Source organism: Phascolarctos cinereus, unplaced genomic scaffold, assembly GCF_003287225.1.
Source record: "Phascolarctos cinereus isolate Bilbo 61053 unplaced genomic scaffold, phaCin_HiC Scaffold_2;HRSCAF=192, whole genome shotgun sequence".
Classification (NCBI taxonomy): Eukaryota; Metazoa; Chordata; class Mammalia; order Diprotodontia; family Phascolarctidae; genus Phascolarctos; species Phascolarctos cinereus.
The window spans coordinates 44776900-44798594 of record NW_027555625.1 but is presented as its reverse complement, the minus strand read 5'-3'; the positions used below and the strand labels follow the sequence as shown (position 1 = coordinate 44798594).

Here is a 21695-nt window from a genome sequence, read left to right as displayed (position 1 = left end):
TCAGTCCTCATCTTCGAGGAGCCATCTTGCAGACACATTGGTCACTGGAGGAAACCAGCTAAGAATCTGACTGCTTAGATGGCTTCAGAAAAGCCTGAGAAGACTTACATGAACTCTGCAAAGTGAAGTGAGCAGAACCAGGGGAATATTGTACACAGTAACAACCACACTGATCAACTGTGAAAGACTTAGCTACTCTGATCAAGATAGTGATCCTAGATAATTCCAGAGGAGCTGTGATGAAAAGTGCTCTCCCCCTCCAGAGAAGGAACTGATGAACTGTGACTCAGTGCAAATTAGAGCACACTCCTTTTTACTCTTTTTGGTTTTGTTGTTTTATTTTGTTTTTATTTTTTCTTTTGCTAATATGAAAATGTGTTTTGTATGACCTCACATATGTAATTGCTATCAAATTGCATGCTTTCTCAAGGGGAGTGGGGTGGGAAGGAGGGAACAGAATTTGGAGCGCAAATTTTTAAAAAATGATTGTTTAAAAAAAAAGAATCTGACTGCTCCAGTACAAATCCGTCATGGCCAGCATTAGAAGAACAACTCAAAAGCTCGTGATCATTTTCAGTGAGGCCTCCCTTACCTGTCAGTCAGACTTCTAGTAACCTTAGTAACCAGGAATATAGAGATAAATGCAGAAGGAATAAGTGGAAAACAGCCTCTAAGCAGAGAAGAAAATCGTTATCGCAAAGGCAGAGGATTTTACTTGATAGAGAGGAATGGAGCTGCCCTTCGATGGATAGAAAGCACTACTAAGCTGATGCCAGGTGTGTAGACAGCAGAGTGAACAGCTTTTTGGGGTTTAGGCTTGAGGGTACTCTCGGAATGTAGCTATGGGGACAGGGAAATGAGCTATTTAATTCAAAAGATCTATTTCATAAATGTTGGCTCTGGAGAAGTTTTTTAAAGTTAACACTGAACCAAGGCATGAATATTGGCTTTTTATGATAAAACAGGCTCCTTTGGGGGTTTAACTTCAGGATCTAGACTCGAGGTGGACTGTAAGCTCAGGGTGAGTCAGTGCTGCAGGTCCGACTCCCTTGGAACTTTGCTGTCAGGGCTTCTACCCCTTGGGAAGAGAGTGCTACAGATTAGTCCCCTGCAGAGTCAGTGGTCTGTCTTGTGAGAGGCAGCTCAGTGGCACAGTGAATGGAGCATCAGGCTTGCAGTCAGGAAAATCAGAGTTCACACCTGGCCTTGGACACGTACTGGCTGTGTGACCCAGGACAAGTCACTTAAATTTTGTCTACCTCAGTTTCCTCATCAATAAAATGGGAATGATAATAGTACTTGCCTCCTTGTTGTAAGGATCAGAGGACATAATATATATATATATAAAAAGCACTTTATAAACCTTTTGGTGCTATATACGCTATTATTATAAATTTAAAATATTATTATTGTTATTAGTATTGTTTACCAGTCCTTGCACTGGCTTTCCTGGTGGAGGGGTTCACACAGGCTTCAGGCTGTCTTCTTATGTAGTCCTAGTTACATGAAGGGGAAATGAGAGGATGATGTTTTCTTTAGATTTCTTGGTCCTTACCCAATCTGGTGCCTTTTTTTGTTGTATGTAGGCAGAGCTGGGTGCCCATACAACCTTTTAGACAGAAGTCTGCTTCCTCCAATTTTGAAGACTTCTTGTCAGTAGAAAGAAATGTGTTTTTTTTCTTTACCTTGCTCTGTGTGCAATTATATATTGAATATTTGTGATATACGTAGTACATTGTCTCTGTACGCGATATATAAGAAGTATACAAGATAATGTCAGCTTTTCAGGCATTTTGTCATTTGCTAATAGAAATGAAAGATACATGTATAAAATGGTCAGAGGAAAATACAATGCAGTATATATTTTAATGCTAAATTGTGTGATAAAGGCAGCAAATGCTATAAAGAACTCAGAGAAGGGACAGATCACTGTGGGATGAAATAGGCAGGGAAGTTTAATGGAGAAGATAAGACTTGAATCAGGCCTTGAAGGGTAAACAAAATTTGTGTAGGGAAAGAAGAGTTAGCAGAATGCATTCCATTTGAAGGGAGCGGCATGGGCATAGGCCCATTGTAAGATGGGTTTCTGAATGTATAGGATAACTGAAATAGAAGGTTCTTGTTGAGGAGTAGATGCAAATGAGATTGGATATCGGTTCAATTCAGTAAGCATTGATTAAGTGCCTACTATGTGCCAGGCACTGTGCTAAGCACTGGGGATACCAGTAAGAAAAAAAAAGATAGTTGCTGTCCTCAAAGAGCTTACAATCTAACAGGAGACGACAACACACAGAAGAGACAGAAGGGCACGGGAGCATCTTATTCCATAGAGTTAAAACCAGGCAGAGCTGCAGATGCAAAGTGGAGTGAGCTGGATGCCCAGTTTCTACTATGATCAAGGAAGGTTTCGGGAGGAGTTTCGTGCTTTACACTCCAGCCCTCCAGTCAGAGGGAGGTGGTGTCGAGGCTTGAATTGGCAGCTTGGTGATGAGAAGGGCGTCCTGTTCTGTGGAGCTGGAACCAGGAAGAGCATCAGATGCAAAATGTGTGGCAGGCTGAAGGTTTTAGACTTGATCCAGTGAGTAATAGAGAACAGGGGAGATTTGAAATTGGCATTTAAGCAAGCTAAATAGTTATGTTATTATTTTTAACTTGCTAAATGCCTTTTGTGTCTTGGCTACAAATTGGGATAGAATTTACAGTAAGTGCCTGGGATATTTTTTGGTGACATGGCAGGTCTGTGTACTTGTAAGCCATTTTAGCCTTATGGAACCGGAAGTATCTTATAGTTGAACATGTAAGCCTAAGCTTCCTTGGGAGCAGGTTGAGAATTTAAAATTGAATGGAACATTTTTATCCTAAAGATGCAGTCTTATGTAGTAAGAAGAAAATAAGATGGAGTCAGGAAACCCGGGTTTTAGTTCTGGTTCTGCCAAGGTCTGGCTACTGTATAGACTTGGCCAAGTCTTTTCATTATTTGGATCTCAGTTTTCTCATCTGTCAATGAGGAATTTGAATGAAAAAAAAAGATTTTTGAGGCTCCATTTTTAACATCCTTTGACTCTTTTCTATTTCATCTTTCCCCATTTGGAGGTGCTGTTTCCTCTAGCATTATCCATATTCTAACCTTTGGCTTATGTTTCTCCTTCTTTCTGTGAAACAGGGTGACTAAGGAAGTGGATGTAGCATCGAAAGAAGCCAAATCCTTTTTCAAGCAGAATGAGAAAGAAAAGCCACAGACTGGTGTCCCATCAGCACCATCGGCACTCCCAACAGGCTCAGGGTGAGTTTTAAACCTGGGTTTGAATTTCAGATGAGGACCTTGAATTCTTGGAGGGTGAAGGAAGCAGAGTGGTCCTCGTAGTAGTTACCTGGCTCATCATAGGTGTTGTGACGCTTAGAATGTTGTCATTCTGTGTGAGTGACTCTAATGATGTCTGGAGCCTGAAATGTTGACAAATAGAAGATGGAAAAAAAAGCTGAGGTGGGTTTCTAGTTCTCTTTTGGCTCGAAGAAAGTGCCTGGTTTTCATTACCTGGCACAACGCACAGTAAATGCTCAATTAATATTTGTTCATCTAAAATAGGTATTCATTAGGCTTCCCTTTCTCTTGACTGTAAAGATCCGAGTGCATTTGGTCCACAGCAACCTCATGGCAAGCTAGGAAGAATAAAAATCCATTGAGAAACAATGCCAGATATGTTGTTTTCAAGAATCTAATGTTTTTCTCCCCTCTGGTTTTCATGAACACTAGATTTATTTCTGCCTGTAAGTATGAATACTGTTTCTTCAAAAGAAATGGAAAATCTCTTCTCCTTCCATTTACTTGTCAGTTCAGAGTTCTGCTTCCTTTGTAAGAAGGAGCTAGCCACAGTACCATCCGAGAAACCCATGGCCCTATCTTGCAAAGAGTTAGGCATTAATGATATATTTGATGGTTCTGGGCAAATCAGAAATCCCAGTTGTCATGACAGATGAAGTAAAGAAAAAACGATTTTCAGCAGTTATGCTGCCCAGTTCTTTGACTTGCAAACTTCTAGGTACCATGGATGATAATTCAGTGCTTAAAGAAAGTGTCACCTCCTTTCGGGGAAGAATTATCCCAGGTTTGGGTGGTGTTTGCTTTGGGTATAGTCACTTTAACAACTTGTCAGGTAGCAGATAGAGCTTAAATACTGTAGCAGTGGTCTCAGTCTGATAAGATAGAAGTCTTAATTCTGTTTCTAGAAAGAGATTGTGCAGCCTCATCGGTGGCAGTCCTTGTCTGGGATATTCCCACTATGTAATGGCTGTAAAGAAGTTTCAGAGATAAAAAGATCTGAGCCATTGCTGCTCAGATGACCACAATGTCCATAAAAGGAGATGCTCTTATCTATTTATCTATTGATCTAACTGTGTACGTGTGTATGTGTGCATATATACATACACATGTGTTTATATATGTATATATAGATATGTGTGTATATCAATAATCAGTAGTGCTTTAGAGCATTTTTTATATGACCATAGATAGCTTTGATTTCTTTGTCTGAAAACTGCCTATTCATACAAAGTGATTTTTTTAAGCACAAGTCTGGCTTTAACACCCCTTACTCAATAAACTCCCATGGCTCTCTAATGCTTTTAGGATAACATATAAAGGCCCCTGTTTGGCTCTTAATGCCCTTCACAATCTAGCCCCAATCCACAACTTGAGTAGGGCCTGAGACTTGGGGCTAGGCAGAGCTGGGTTTAAGGTCCAGCTCAGACACTTATTAGCTTTTTTATTATGTGATCCTGAGCCAAAGATTCCTAAAAATGCCAACTTACTTAGCCTCTCTAGCTGTTTCTTCATCTGTAACATGAAGGGGTTGGATTTGAGAGCTGCTGCGTTTCCGTGTGTCGCTGAATCTGATGCTGTGATCCTGTCTTTATACCTCGTAGTTACTCTCCTCCCCACACTCTGTTCTTTGTACACTCTTCGGTCTCCGGACTTGCCACTGGCTGTTTGCCATGTCTTGGCTGCACTCTTCCATTGCCCCCACCTCATAAAACCTCTCTCTTCTTCTAAGGTGCAGCTCTCATCACTTCTACATGAATGAAGCCTTTTCTGATCTCCCCAACTGTCAGTGCCCTCCCTGACCACCTTGTACTTATTCTGTATGTACTTACACATGTATATGTTGTCTCCCCAGTAGACTGTAAACTTCTGGAGAATAGATTGTTCCATTCATTGCCTTTCTAGCCCCGCCACCTGGCACGCTTAGGAAATGCTTGCTCATGACTTTGAGGAGTGTGATGCAGGGACGGTGAGGTGATCCACAGGACAGCTGACTGACGTGTCTTTTTCAGAAGCAATGGTAGTATTAATTTGGTTCCTGTACCTGGAACAGGAAGAGAAAGCCCAGGGGATAACAAGGAGGAGGAGAAGAAGGGTCCTCAGGTCAGAAGAATAGTTGGCAAGATGGTTCAATGAAAACAATTCAGCATCAGAGTGGGAGTTCCAAAACTGAGTGGATTACCTGCCTAAAGGACTGGGCATGATTTCCGGAGATCTAGTTAGGAGGATACTAGGTGCTTTTCCAGATAGAGCAACATGGCTGGATGGGTTATGAAGTAGAATCTGGGCTGGAGCCAGCTAGATATAGTGGACTAGGGGAATTTGCACTCAGCTGCTAGGACAACTCAGCCCCAGGGTGGAAATTTCAAGCTGAATGGGTGGACTTGGTTACTGGGGCCATGGTTTCTTGAGCTCTGCTTCCAGATGTGGGGCAAGATCAGGGCTATGGTGAGATGACCCAGGTAGATGGCAGCATGGGACATGAAGCATGGCCTAGGCTGGACTCACTGGAGCGTGCCAGGTGTTTGGATGGATACCAAGTGAGAGTGCTCTAGATAACATAGAATTTTGAAATTAGCCCAGAGGCTGACACTGAGGGGCTAAGCAGCATATGTTTGAATTGAACTCTGAGATCCTACACGTGTAGCTGTGTTTGGGAAAGGTCCAGGGCTGAGGGAAGTTTGACCTCACTTGAAGTTTGCTGGGGTGTCCAAACGGGCATGTTCTCTTATTGCAAAAAATAGCATCTGTGCCTGGCTATTAATGTGCAGGGCATGGCATAGCTTTTCAGAGGAAGACTCTTCATGAGTAATACCATTTATTAGGCAGAAATTATTCTGATGCAGCAAAATAAATTCTCTACAGGCTTTTAGCATCTTCACTTTAGGAAACACTTCAGTTTTCAAAATTGGCCAGTGAAAGCACTGTATTTGTTTACTTTTTGTCTCTCTAAGCAGATTTAAGCAATACAGTAAAGGCAGAATGGGGAATAAAACATCCTGTTCTTCATTTTTTGCTAGTGAACAAGGGCAGCAGTTTCAGAAGAGCAAATGTTTGTAGCTGAAAATGCATTTCCTCTGCACATTTAGCATAGAACACAAGTTGGGCTATAAAAAGCCAAGGTTTATGCTTGGGAATGGAGTGAGCCAAACACCCGACTCTAATTAGAGGCAGGAGTCAAAGGCAGTAATAATGTTCTCTCTCTGCATTTGGCAACACTCTGGTTTGTCTCTGGGTTCCCATGATCCTGTGGCTCCCAGATGCTCACTTACCATGGGTTCTGACTCACTGAGAGTTTGGGATGGTCTAGGGAAGCATGGTCTAGTCTGGTACTAGCTATAAAGTGCTGAGTTTTTAGATGGAAAAGTGCTGGGTATAGACAAATGCTATAGATAACCTGAAATATTGGAATCAGTCCAGAAGCCACCTCTCGGGTAGATGAGAAGCATATGTTTGAACTGATCTATGAAATGTGGCTACAGGTATAAGCTAGCTGTGCTTGTGAGGATGTGCCCCATAAGTATTATTAGCCAATTGCTCAGTAGCTTCTTACAGCATTTCTGGGAGTCTTAAGTGGCCATAGGCATCAGTCCAGCATTTCTCTTATTCCACCATTGGGCTACTGTATTGGTATCCCTTGTTAAGACTTAAGATCTTAGCTGTGGGCTTTGAATTGTTTTAATTAAGGGTTCAGTGTTTAGCTGGCTCCATGAAAATTGACAAGGATAAACCACAAAAAATTCAAGGTGAAAAGTGGCACCTCCCCCCCTCTTTTTCTGCCCCTCCCCCTCCTCCACTCCTTGCCTTTGCCTTGAATCTTTGTATGTACCTGAGAAAAAAGCATTTGTCATGGGGCAGTGTCAGTTAGGCAACTGTTATTCCAAAACTGGAGAGAAAATTTCAAATAGGGAAATTAAATATGGCCTAATAGCTGAAAAAAACCAGCCTTGACCGATGAGCATTTTAGTTTATCAGCTCAATGCTTTGTATGTTGGAACAGCCTTTAGGGACCTCTAACTTACAGAGAGAGGATCACCCTTCTGTTAGTGAAGTTAACAAGCCTTGTTCCCCAGGACTTTAGACTTAACACGAACTTTGTATAGTTTTTAAAATGTAAAATTATCATTGCTCAAGCTATTGGGTTATTATTGAGTTTTCCACTTATATAACAAAAATCAGTCCCAATCACATTGGTAGGAGAAAGATCTCACCTTTTGTTCGGTCTCCTAACTCTAATCCTGACAATCAGACAGTTACAATATGTGAACTTTTTAAAGCCCTCTCAGAGGAGTTTTTGAAATAAGGAAAAATATGAAGTTTAAACTTAAATTCTGTCACATTGTTTCAGTTTTCACAAAAAAAGAAGAAAATGTCCCTTTGTTGTTTACAACAAATAACCATATCAACAAAATGTTTCAGACATCAAATTTCTTCCTGAAATAAAGGCCCATCTTTTTAACACAAAAAATATTTTCCTTGTCATGCTGTTTGGCTCCAAGGTATAGATACCAGTTTCAAAATACTTAAAGTTCTAATTCACTCATAGGTGGCACATGGTAAATATGAGCAGGCTTCAATGTATTATTTTATAAGTGAAGGATTTCATGAGAAAAGTGACATAAAGTGTATCATCAGAAAGAGGGATTGAAGACCAGAAAAGGAAGTGGGCCAGTAAAGCTATAACAAATGGACAACCCCTTTCTCTTTCTGTATCTGTGCAATGTCAAGAGATAGAGAAGAAGCCCCCCTCACCATCCCAAGGCCAGCCTCTTGGGCAGGAGGACATGGCACAGAATGAGACAGTGTGAGTGGGTGGTTGACTTTACTGAGAGAGACCGTCTACATTGATGAGATCACAGATCCATTTAAGTGTCCAAAGCAAGGGAGGTGGTGAACCGTGTCCCATTCATTCTATGCCACTGTGATCACACTGTGTCTGTAATGTTGTATTGAGTTCTGGGGACCATAGTTTAGTAAAGACGTTGACAAACAGGATTGCTTCCAGAGGATCATTTAGGAGCTCTAGTGAAAGAATTGGAGACCATGAATGGAATGCTTAGCCTGGAGAAAAGAAGACTGAAAGGAGACAGAGTAGTTATTTTCAGGCATGGAAGAGTTTTGCTGTCCTTGGCCCCAGAGGGCAGATATGAGCAGCGGGTTGAAATTATGAAGGCAGGTTTCAACTGGATTTCAGGAAAATCTTCCTTAGAGAACTGGCCAGAAGTGGAATGGGCTGCTTTGGGGATAACTGGTTCTCCATCACTTGGAGGGTCTCCAAGCAGAAGCTGGAGGACCACTTGTCAAGGGTAATGTAGAGGGAATTTCTGTTCAGATAAAGTTAAGTTCTGAGGTCTTTTCCAACTCTTGAGATTCTGTGAGTCTACCTAATGAGGGTCTCTAGAAATCTTATTTATAGAGTACTTGGATGTTTTAGGTACTTGTAGGACAAATGAAATGAAACCTCAACTGTATTACTGTTAACTTAATTCTCTATTACGAAACTGTGAGCTTCCCGATGGGAATGTGAGGGTCTAAGTTCCATGATGATGTGATAGTGATAGATATATTAGTCTGCTTGCCTTGTTTCCAACCTTTTTAGTATCCTTTTGGAGTAGTTGTACCTGAAAATTAAATGAATTTGAAATAGAATGAAAATTTTTTAAAAATTTAAAAAGATCCCCTCTCCTTCCCTAGGAAGGATGAATACTACTTAATTTGCTAAAAGAAGGCTGGGATCTGATAGATGTAGAAGGCGTCTTCAAATTCACATTCTGTATCATGAGCAATGGCTGAGCCAGTGCACTGGAGGAATCGGGAGAGGAGATGCGAATTTCATTTTTTCAGAGAGAGATGTTGACAAGAGACCAAGATATGACAGGAGAGGAGGTGAGGATAGTTCCAAAGAATTGTTGGTTTTCTACAATGGTCTTTCCTCTCCTGACCTAAAGGGGAAAGAGAAATTGTGCCTGAAACTTTACTGTCCCTCAGAACACAGATGAAGTCTCATCAGGGCTAATAAAGTAGATCAAATGATAAACCCTCAGTGGAAGAAGACTGTTGCCATGGCAGTTAAATGCTTTGTATTGCCACCTGGCTTCTGTCAATACAGTCTAAATACTGCCAGTAAGTACTGTGATCTACTCTGAATTGCTTCTAGAGGTGTGTGGTGTCACTCAGGGTTAGGATAGAGAAATAAATATTGACTTGTCTGGAAGATAGCTGGAGATTTCAGAGGGAAATTACTTTAATTATTTTAATATCTTACAACCCTGTTGTAGATTATATAAGTAGCAAAGGTATATACCCAAAGAAGGAAAGAGGAGTTTTCCCTACCAGGTTATATTCTTTGGAATTTTCCGATGAAATTACATGCTTTAGATACAGACTAGCTTTTCCCTTATCCTCTTCTTTGCTCCTAGAAACATTACGATATTTAAAAATCTATGGGTTTAGGGTGCAATGCTTATTCTGCCATCTGGTATATAGACCTTTAGGTCTATTTCTTCCTGAAATAAATGCCCATCTCTTTAAAACAATATTTTCTTGGTCATTCTGTATGGCTCCAAGTTATGGATACTACAGTTTCCAAACACTTAGAGTTCTAATTCACCTGTAGGTCAATAGCTGCCTCCATCATAGTAGGTTCCTTTGATGCTCTTTTAAAGCTGAGAAAAGAGTCAGAATCTCCTTGGGTCTGAGTGCCATGCTGATTAGGAGCAAGGGTAGGAAGCATGTATTCTTTACAGGTGGCTAATTCAATTCAGTAATTATTAAGGACCTACTGTGTCTAAGACACTGGTCAAGGCCTTTTTTTGGGATACAGGGATGAATAAGACATGGAAATAATGCAGGATAATATGTAATATCTAATACAAAGTAGATAGGATAAGTACACAATAAGATAAAATATAATATATGCTCAAGAGGTACAAAAAGCTTCTGAGATTCAGAGAAATTCTGAGAGAGGGATCACTTTTTGTCAGCGAATTAGGGAAGGCTTCACAGAGAAGATGACGTTTGAGCTGGAGCTGGATCTGAGGATAGATAAGGTTTTGACGTGCCTAGAGAAGAGATTACAGACACGAAGGCAGAGCCTTGTTCAGGACTGATGAGTAATCAGTGTGGCACACGCACACACACAAGTCATGGGAGAGAAGCCTGGAATGATAGGTTAGGGTCATCTTGTAGAAGGCCTTGGATATCGTACCACGAAGTCTGGACATTATTTGGTTTGGGGGTGTGGTAGAGTGAGTATCCATTGCAGATTTTTATCAGGGAAGAAATGTGTTTAGAGCTCTGCTTTAGGAAGCAGTTCAGTATGTAGAAGAATAAACTGGAAGGAGACTCTTGATGGTGAGAAAATTGGCTAGCAGTCGAAGTCACTGTTTCTCAGAGCTTTTGGCCACAAGACCCCTTTATACTCTTTAAAGTTACTGGGGGGAGAACACTGTACACAGTAGCAGCAATATTGTACAATGAAGAACTGTGAATGACTTAGCTATTCTCAGCAATACGGCGATCCATTTTAGTTCCAAAGAACTCATGATGAAAAATGCTGTCCATCTTCAGAGAAAGAACTGATGAAATCTGAATGCAAATCAAAGCATATTGTTTTTTCACTTAAATTTTTTTCTGTGTCTTCTTTCACAGAATGAACATTGTAGAAATATGTTTTGCGTGATTGCATGTGTATAACCTATATCAAACTGTTTACCGTTTCAGAGGGAAGAAGGGGAAGAATTTGGAATTCAAAACTTTAAAAAATAAATGTTAAAAATTATCTCTACCTGTAATTCAGGAAGAAATAAAATATTACTTTAAAAAAGTTATTGAGGGGGCAGCTAGGTGGCGCAGTGGATAGAGTCCTGGATTCAAGAGGACCTGAGTTCAGATGCGACCTCAGACACATAACATTAGCTGTGTGACCCTGGGCAAGTCACTTAATCCCAATTGCCCCCCCCCCCAAAAAAAAGTTATTGAGGACCTTAAAAGTTTTTTGTTTATATGGGTTATACCTATTGATATTTGCTGTATTAGAAATAAACATGGATAAAATTTTAAAATGTTAACTCATTTTAAATAACACTAACAAATTCATTACATATTGATATTTTAAATAATATTTTTCATGCAAAATAAATATATTTTCTAACAAAAATTTGATGAGAAGACTGGAATTGTCTTACATATTTTTACAAATCTCTTTTAGTTCTTCTATCTGCTTCTATATGGTTGAAGTATATATAAAGAAAATGTGGCCTTACCCAGATATGTAGTTAGAAAAGAGATTTTATGCTGAGTGAAGTGAGCAGAACCAAGAGGACATTGTACACAATAACAGCCATGTTGTGTGATGACTAATATTGATAAACTTAACCCTTCTCAGCAATACAAGGATCTAAGACATCTCCAGAGGCCTCGTGATGGAGAATGCTATCCACATCCAAAGAGAGAACTATGGAAGTTGAATTGCTATCTTTTTTTTTCTTCTTCTGTTGAATTTTGTTTCCTCTTTCTGATGGTTCCTTCTATTGGTTTTAATTTTTACTTACAGCTTCACTCATGTGAAAATATGTTTAATAGGAATGTAAATATATAGCCTGTATCAGATTGTGCGCCGTTGTGGGGAGGGTGGTAGGGAATAAGAGGAAGAAAAATTTTAAACTCAAAAGCATATGGAAGTGATTGTTGATAAATCAAAATAAATTAATAAAATAAATTTAAAGAAAAACAAAACAAAGGAGATTTTAATAGGTATATAATGTCTTAGAGTTATTATGAAAATAGTTTTGGGAGAGCTACTGGTTTAGGTGAAAGGTGTAATGAAGGCTTGAACTGGAGTGGCAATAGATAATGGAAATGGGTAGAAGGGGAAGAATACCCTGAGATGCTGTGGCTAGAAAATCAGCAGGACTTGGCAGCTGATTATATGTGGGAACTAAGAGCAAGGAAATGTCTGGAGTGACCCCAGACCTTTAATCCTGCATAACCAAGAGACTGGAAGTGTCTTTGAAAGAGAGAGAAGGATTTGCTTTGGGAAGCATGCTGAATTTAAAATAACCATAATCACAGATAGTTTGTCCAAAGACATAAAGGCCTGTATTTAAACAAGAAATTGGTATACTACATAATAATCATTTTTCCATGGGAGTGAAGTAGAACTAGTTTAGTTTTAGATTGTACGAATGATTGGATTGGATTGAGTTTCCTAAGTTCCTTGATGGTGCTCTAGAGGGCAGAGCCCCCCCCCCCATGAGACTCATTCTGTGGAGAACTCCTGGAATCAAGAAGCATTTTCCAAATTGCTTCAGTGATAGATTGTATGCATTTTTCTTTGCATAAGTAGATTATATCTTGGTGTGAAACTTGTATGTGGAGCACAGTTTTTACATATTCCCTGTTAATGAAAACATGCTTTGCTGAGGTCGCATATTCTAAACACTGCCATTTTGCAGCACAAATAAAAGTGCTAGGCTTCCCCTCTGAGCAGTCTCAATAATGATCATTCTGTCCATGACTGGAGCAGAGGCTGAGATTTCTGAATTCCTTCCTTCATTCCCCCAGGCAGACTTTAAAAAAAGCCTGCACCGAAAATACATTTTTTCTCCAGACATTAAACTTAACTGTATTGCATTTTTGTCATACGAAATAGTTCATACAAAACCAATGTTCCAGACAACGTAATTTTCCACTGACTTATACGTCGAAGTAATCAGTGAGTGTGAATTTAACAGATTATTAAGAGAAATTGGATGCCAATCTAATTTATAAATTCTTTGAAGAAAATATTTACATTTGATGATGCGTTTATTTTCTATCACATTTCTCTCTGTTGGAAATTGTTACTCCTCTGTCCGTGCTTCGGTGTGGGTCGTTCCTCACGACAGCCACCAAGTGGCGCTAGCGACATCCCACCCAACGCCACGGGTGATGTCTGATCTGAGGACAAAGTGATGAGGAAATGAAGCCATTCATCCAGATACATGTCTTCATTTGGAGCTGAGATTTTTTTATGGGAGCGGGTGGGCAGCCGTGCACTCGTTATTTTAGGCAGGATGGGAAATCAGGCCGGTCCCATGTCCTCACTCCTTACTTTGCGTTTCTTGCTTTGCGTGGCCCTGCAAAGAGTCAGTCCATGGTGAATTTAAGCTGAAATGTCTCCCAGACCGCGAGAGTCAGGCACCATCATGATTCTCTGCAATTGGGAAAAACAGAGGAGGCTCTGCTCCTTCCAGCAGTATCAAGCATTCTGTTCTAGCCAGTTGTTCTGAACCATAAAATAGCACATCTTTCTGAGAAACAACGCTTTCACTTGAATTGGAATTAGAGTATAATTTCAACAGCTGCTCATTTGAGAGGGAGCAGTACAAACTAGGCCTTACGTTAGTTTTCTGCTTTGAACTAATCCTCACATAAGCTTTATTTCCAGTTGCTTTGGGGAGGATGATCCAGAAGGTGAAAACACAAGAATGAGAGGGTCCCCCCCCTTTTTTTTTCAGAGCTAGATAGATAGATATAGATAGATAGATAGATTTTTTTAAGGCAGTTGGAGTTGAGTGACTTGCCCAGGGTCACACAGCTAGTAAGTTCTGAGGCTGGATTTGAACTCAGGTCCTCCTGACTTCAGAGCCGGTGCTCTATCCACTGCACCACCTAGCTGCCCCAAGAGCTAGATATTAATGATAGTTTGTCTAGACTAGAACTGGGAGTTAAAAAGCACTGAATACTGCCTTGTTTGAAGCACTCTTGGTCTTAGTCTTTGTTGGGCGTACTCAGTGTTTAAGGCAAAGACAGAAGGCAATTTCCTTTCAGAACAGTAACCACAAACAAAATGTCTGCTTCCCAGGCATATTTCTGGGTTATGCTGCAGTTAACTTAGTCCTGGTTTCTGGTGCTATTTCAGAAAGCCATTCTGATTTAGCCCAGGCCGGACCAGTCTGGGCCTCCATTTCTCAGCCTTGATGTGGTAAAGCCAGCTCTCCTGTTGCACTAACTGGAGTCAGCTGTTTGTTTGCCAGTGTCGTGCAAGCTGAGCTGGATGGAATCTCAGCTATGTGAAAACTTAGACTCTGTAAAGCATCTGTCTTTATAAAATTGGTATGATAGTGTTTAAAAGCTGTGTGAAATAAGGCTTTGGTTCACTCCGTGCTAAAAGCTATGGTGCTCTGTTTCCTGACCCAGCAAGCAGAAGGCCCATGACTCAGGCTTTCATTTTAATTAAATTTCACCTATTATATAATTTTCGTAATGGTTAAGGAAATTAGCTATTTATGGGCAACAGACAAGTCAAGTCCTGTTCTGCTTTTTGACATCCAGCTCATCCTTCCAGGTCCATCTTGAACTCATGAAATCTTCTCTGATAACTACAGCTGAAGTGTTCTCTTCTTCATCTGATCTCATGGTTTGTACATAGTCTTTCACCCCTGTTCTACTATAAATGCCATGAAGGAGAGGGACTGTGTCTTAGCTGTCTTTCAGTCTCCTCCAGCTTAATCTAGAACAGTGCTTTCTGTCTACTTCATAGATGTTGGATGAATGAATATATCACCTTTTTTTCTTTTCAGTTATAATAGTGCCTGACTCTACTAAATTAAATGGAATCATTTTCCTTTCTTCTTCTGACCATAGCAATATACCTGATGTCTTGAACTTCTTAACATCAGATAAAGATTTTTTTTTTCATTGAAGATGGTTGATTTCACACTCCACCCAAATTTTCGCTCTCTTCTGTTTTCTGTCTTAAGTCCGTGGTTCCATGTCAGGGTTCTTTAAAGTTCTGTATCTACATCTGATAGCATTTTATGAGTGGAGATGACATCAAATAAGAGGCAATGCCATCTGCTTAGTGCTGGGCCCTAAGGACCGTGGGACATTTCCATGCGACTTGGAGCTCCTTGAGAGTAGACACTATCTTGCTTTTCTATTTGTAGCCCCAGCACTTTGCACTGTGCTTTACCAAGTGCCTGATAAATGCTTCATTCATTCGTGGATGTGGGTTGTCATTTTTTTTTGTTTCCTTTCCCTTTCTCTTGAGTCTAGTTGGTATAATGGATCGAGTGCTTGACTTGGAGTTGGAAGGTCTGAGTTTGAATTCTGCTTCAGATAACTTACTACTGTGTGACCCTGGGCAAGTCACCTAACCTCTCAATGAGGTTTCCTCATCTGTAAAATAACGGTGATTAATAGCACCTACTTCCCAGGGTTATTGCAAAGATCAAATGAGATAATATTTGTAAAGTGCTTTGCAAACCTGAAAGTACTATGTAAGTGCTCACTGTAATGATGATGATGATGATCCACTCCAACATACTTACATGTTGGAGTATTTATAGCAGAAATTCTTTCTCGTCCCCAAAAGCTTATTTAGTTTATTTAGTTCTTATGTGCATTTGGCCTCTTTACTTCTCTTTTAAAGTCCTTATTAAAAACTTCTAATTTCGTCTTTTCCTAAGCTTTTTATCCATTGTCACCTTTGAAAACCTAGGTTTTAAAAAATTATGCAAAAGTACTTTTGAGAATTAATAGCCCCTTTCTCCTCTCAAGGGTATTTTTCTATATATTCCGCTCACAGTTAGCCCTCATAGGGTTTAGGGGACAAGGGTTGACACATTACCAGTGCTCAACAAACAGTACTGACCAGAGTAACAGCACCAGGGTGTGTTTTATGTGATTGGAATGTCCTTTATTTTTGTCTTGATCTTGCTGCAGTTCAAGTGCAGACATGTAAGAAATTGGCTCTTCATTCCATAAGTCATTTTATAGTTCCTGCTCTTTCCTTATTATGGGTTGCCTTGCCCTCCAGTTTCAGAAGTCTTTCCACAGCAATAAATCTCATGGCACCTCCCTCAGCAGAGAGTGCACATGATGTTGCTATGTGCTCAGGAGGCCGGTTTCCCAGGCAAGAAGTGCAGTCTGCTTTTTTTTTTAAATTTTATTAATTTATTTTGATTTATCGATAATCACTTCCATATGCTTTTGAGTTTAAAATTTTTCTCCCCCTTCCTTCCCACCACCCTCTCCAAGATGGCCCGCAATCTGATATAGGCTATACATTTACATTCCGTTAAAACCAAGAGGAGCAACCCTCAGAAAGAGGAAACAAAATGCAACAGAAGAGAAAAAAAAAATAACAGTTCAACTTCTATAGTTCTTTCTTTGGATGGGGATAGCATTTTCCATCACAAGGCCTCTGGAGATGTCTTAGATCCTTGTATTTCTGGGAAGGGTTAAGTTTATCAATATTAGTCATCACACGACATGGCTGTTATTGTGTACAATGTTCTTTTGGTTCTACTCACTTCACTCAGCATCAGACCATATAAGTCTTCCCAGGTTTTTCTGAAGTCAGCCTGTTCATCATTTCTTATAGCACAATAGTATTCCATTACATTCATATATCACAACTTGCTCAGCCATTCCCCAATTGATGGGCATCCTCTCAATTTCCAATTCTTTGCCACCACAAAAAGAGCTGCTATGAATATTTTTGTACATGTGGGTCCTTTTCCCATTTGTATATCTCTTTGGGATATAGCCCTAGAAGTGCTATTGCTGGGTCAAAGGGTATGCACATTTTTATAGCCCTTTGGGCATAGTTCCAAATTGTTCTCCAAAATGGTTGGATCATTTCACAACTCCACCAACAATGCATTAGTGTTCCAATTTTCCCACATCTTCTCCAACATTTATCATTTTCCTGTTTTGTCATGTTGGCCAATCTGATAGGTGTGATGTGGTACCTCAGAGTTGTTTTGATTTGCATTTCTCTAATCAATAACGATTTAGAGCAGTTTTTTCATATGACTATGGATGGCTTTAATTTCTTCATCTGAGAACTGTCTGTTCATATCCTTTGACCATTTATCAATTGGGGAATGGCTTGTGTTCTTATAAATTTGTCTTAATTCTCTCTATATTTTGGAAATGAGGCCCTTATCAGAGAGACTGGTTGTAAAAATTCTTTCCCAATTTTCTACCTTCCTTCTAATCTTAGTTGCCTTGGCTTTGTTTGTGCAAATACTTTTCAATTTAATGTAATCAAAATTATCTATTTTGCTTTTTGTAATGTTCTCTCTATCTGCTCTTTGGTCATGAATTCTTCTGTTCTCCATAGATCTGAAAGGTAAACTATTCCTTGTTCTCCCAGTTTGCTTATAGTATCAGCCTTTATAACCTGAACCCATTTTGACTTTATTTTGGTGTATGGTGTGAGATTTTGGTTTATGCCTAGTTTCTGCCATACTCTTTCCCAGTTTTCCCAGCAGCTTTTTTCCAAGAGTGGGTTCTTGTCCCAGAAGCTAGAGTACAATCTGCTTTTCTTGTGTTTACTTTTTGTTGCCTTACGTAGAAGGAGATCATGTTAAATGTTTCCTACTCACCTGCCATAGGTGCAGGATTACAGGGTGCCCAAAGGTTTTGGGTGCAGAATGTGATGCAGATAGGCATTCCAGGAATTTTGCCACCTGCCCAGATGTGTGTCCTTACTAAAGGGAATGTAACTCCAGTGAATGAAAGCAGACTCATATGATGAAGCCTGCCATCATTGTTTTTTGGAATTTTCCTCAGGCCTTCCCAAAACTGAGGAGCCAAACAGTGGCACACTTAGCTTGGTTTCCCTGAGTGATTTATTTCTCTGCATTTTGGATTGTGTAGGTTAGCTCTTTGTGAACTGAATATAACCACTGGAATCTGAATGAAAAAATGGTAATGGATTTGTTCAAATTCTCTTCACTTCCTGCTTGCTCGAGCCTCTCCTCCCTTCAGGCCATCCTGCACACAGCTGCCAAAGTAATTTTCCTAAAACATGTCACTCCCAAGAAGCTCCAATGGTCCCCCATTACCTTGGGGATCAAATGCAGACTCCTGTGCGATCCCCTTCTCTTCTGGCTTCTCCAACAGATTGTCCCCTCCCATCATCCCCCATTCCTACTCTAACTAATCTTCAACCTCTCTTTATCCACTGACTGCTTCCCTCCTGTCTACAAATATGCCCATGTCTCTCTGATCCTCAGAGAAACCCCACTTGACTCCATATCTCTTCTTCCTTTTGTGGCTAAAATCCTGGAGAAGGCCTTCTATAATCCATGTTTCCACTTCCTTTCCTCTCTCTTCTTAATTCTCTACAGCCTGGCTTCTGACCTCATTATTCAACTGACAGTTACCAGTGATCTCTTCTTGACAAATCTAGTGACTCTCATCCTTCTTGACCTCTCTTCAGCCTTTGACACCATCAATTACCCTCTTCTCCTTGGTACCCTTTTCTTTTTAGGTTTTGGTGATGCTACTCACTCCTGCCTTTCCTTCTACCTGTCTGAGTAATCCTTCCCAGTCTCCTTTACTAGATCTTCATTGGGTCACACCCTCCAACCGTGGATATCGTCCAGGGCTCTGTTGTAAGCTCTTTTACATTCTCCCTTTATACTGTTTCACTCGTTGATCTCATCAGCGCCCATGGATTAAATTAATATTGCTATGCAGATGATTCTTAGATCTCCTTATCCAGCCCTTACCTGTCTCCTAACCGCTTGACATTTGGACTGCCTTTTAGACATCTCGAACTAAATGTCCTGCAGACATCTCAACTCAGCAGCTTCAAAACTGAGCTCATCATCTTTCCCTGTCAAGCTCTTCCCTTTCCTGTTATTGTCGAGGGCACTGCCATCCTCCCAGTTACCTGGCTTACCACCTAGGTGTCATCCTTGACTCCTCACTGTCTTTCACCCTCCAAATCCGGTCTCTTGCCAGATCCTGTTGATTTTACCTGCACAACATCTTTTGTATAAGCCCTGCTCTCTATTCTGACATTAGCATTCCTCTAGAGTAGGTCCTCATCAATTCAAACCTGGACAACTTGATAATCTGTTGGTGGGTTTCTCCCCACTCCAGTTCATCCTCCGTTCAGCCGTCAACTTAATTTTCTCCTTCTTCTTCTTCTTCTTCTTCTTCTTCTTCTTCTTCTTCTTCTTCTTCTTCTTTTCTTCTTCTTCTTCTTCTTTCTTTCTTCTTCTTCTTCTTCTTCTTCTTCTTTCTTCTTCTTCTTCTTCTTCCTCTTTTTGCAAAACAGTTGGGGTTAAATGACTTGCCCAGGGTATACAGCTAGTGAGTATCAAGTGCCTGAGGCCAGATTTGAATTCAGGTCCTCCTGACTCCAGGAGGACCACTGCGCCACCTAGCTGCCCCAACTTAATCTTCTTAAAGCTGAGATCTGACCATATCACCCCCTGTTCAGTAAACTCCCATGGCTCCCTATCACCTCCAGGATCAAATATAAAGTCCTTTATTTGGCATTCAAAGCCCTTTATAGCTTATCCCCTTTCTACCTTTCCAGTCTTCGGGCATCTTACTCCTCCCCCCTTCCACCACATCCTTCTTGACCTCTTTGATCCAGTGACAGGGGCCTCTGGCTATTTCTTTTCTTTGTGTGTGTGTGTGTGTGTGTGTGTGTGTGGGCAATTGGGGTTAAGTGACTTGCCCGGAGTTACACAGCTAGTGAGTGTTATGTGTCTGAGGCTGGATTTGAACTCAGGTCCTCCTGACGCCAGGGCTGGTGCTCTGTCAACTGCAGCACCTTGCTGCCCTTTCTCTGGCTATTTGTTGAACAAAACACTGCATCTCCAGAGTCTGGACATTTTCTCTGGCTGTCCTCCATACCTGGAATTCTCTGTTCTTACCTCTGCCTGTTGGCTTCCCTGGCTTCCTTCAAATCCCAGCTAAAATTCTACCTCTACAAAGTCTTTCCTGATTCCCCTAAACGCTAATGCCTTCCCTTGGTTTATTATCTCTAGTTTATCTTGTACGTATATTGTTTGCACACTGTTAATTTTGTGTTGTCCTCCCATTAGGCAGTGACAATGTTTTTGCTTTTTTTTCTGTCTCCAGTGCTTAGAGCTAAGTGCCTAGCACACAGCAATTTCTTAATAAATATCTGTTGATAGATAGATAGATAGATAGATATGTGTGTGTGTGTGTGTGTGATATTGTAGGTATTTAAGTGCCTTTTGACTGGCTAGCTCTGTTCGCCTTCTTTCACCTGTTCACCTCTTTTTTTCTGGCTAGTTCTTCCTTCTCTTTGTGTCCCCTTGGCTTAAAGCCTTGGTGTATAGACAGTCACTAAAAAATGTTCATTGAAGCCGCTTGTAGTCATGGGAGGAATTTTTGAGAAAGAAATGAGAATTTGATCCTGATAATTTGGTATTCCTGTGTCCCCTTTATAGGAGAGAGAACTAAAATAGAAAGAGCTAAAGAAATTTATCCAGCACCGTATACAAGTTTGTGCTAGAGAGAATGCTATAATCCAGCATATTTGAATTACGTAAATTTCCTTCCTTTTTTTGGGGGGGGGGTGGAGTGGGTATTCCACCTTGTATTCCAGAAGCTTTTACAGTGGAAAAGGTTCCAAATAACCATCAATCTGTGTTCTCTACTTTGGTTCCCACAGCATTTGGCCTACCTGGTAGGCCAAATTTGACAGTTCATCCTCAGATAAGTCTCTCAAATCTAATTAATCTGCTTTTGGGAAGGTATGAAATAGATGATCTGCCAGGGATGGAGATGGCGTCTTGTGTCTTGATGCCTGGAAATTATTAACGTATTTCTTAGGAAGGTGATTAAGTTCATATTTCATTTTCTTCCCTAATTGAAATGGTAGATGCAGCCAGAATTAGAGCAGTAGCCAGGCTTACCAGTGATCCAGGGGAATAGTAATTTCACAGCCACAACTAGAAGACAACCCTCTGTGTGTGCTCCTGAGAAAGCTGTTTTGTTGATAGTCAGGCTGCACAATGAGTTGAATATTTGGCTCTAGTTAAAAACAGAAAGCAAGTGATGCTTTATGTTTCAGCTTGCAGTGATCATCCTATGAGAATTACAGCTTCTAGAAGAGCTGCTTCTCTAGTTGTCTGCCTCTTACAGTATTTTCTGCCATTTTAAAAAATGAAGAAAAGCCTTGTAAAGGAATGATTTGTAAGAAAATAAATAAGATTATTCAAATGTATTTTAGCAAGATTAACATCTGTTTGTGAAAGTTTTGAAGTGAGTGTTTATGCTGTGTCCTTAAATGTAGCCTGGGAAATGTGCCTCCTTTTCAATTAGAACACATGGAGCTGGATACATTCACAAATAGAGGTGGCTTTTAAAGGAAGAAGGGAAGCAGGACAGATGGAAGCAGCTGCTCTAGGAGGCGTGTGTCAAGTGAACAGCCGCTATTTCATCCTCAGTCCCCTAAATTTGGGGTTAAAGCTAAGATCCAGTTCTTCTTTGGAGTTGTTCTAAGCTAGCAAGTCATGATTTTTCTTGTACTTTTAGTAAAGTCGGTTTGTTTTTTTTCTCTGTTAGTACTATCTTTGAAAAGTTAGAACTGAAAGCGATCTCCTTCCTG

General features: G+C 40.4%; 1 protein-coding gene across 2 annotated transcripts in view; it reads left to right on the top strand.

Annotated features, from left to right (window-relative positions):
- CFDP1 (craniofacial development protein 1) overlaps positions 1 to 21695 on the top strand; it is a 142710-nt gene that overhangs the window by 28219 nt on the left and 92796 nt on the right. For both annotated transcript variants that reach the window (XM_020963556.2, XM_078149359.1), the window contains exon 5: positions 3164 to 3283. In XM_020963556.2, the coding sequence (XP_020819215.1) occupies positions 3164 to 3283 (120 nt within the window). The remainder of the gene's footprint in view (positions 1 to 3163; positions 3284 to 21695) is intronic.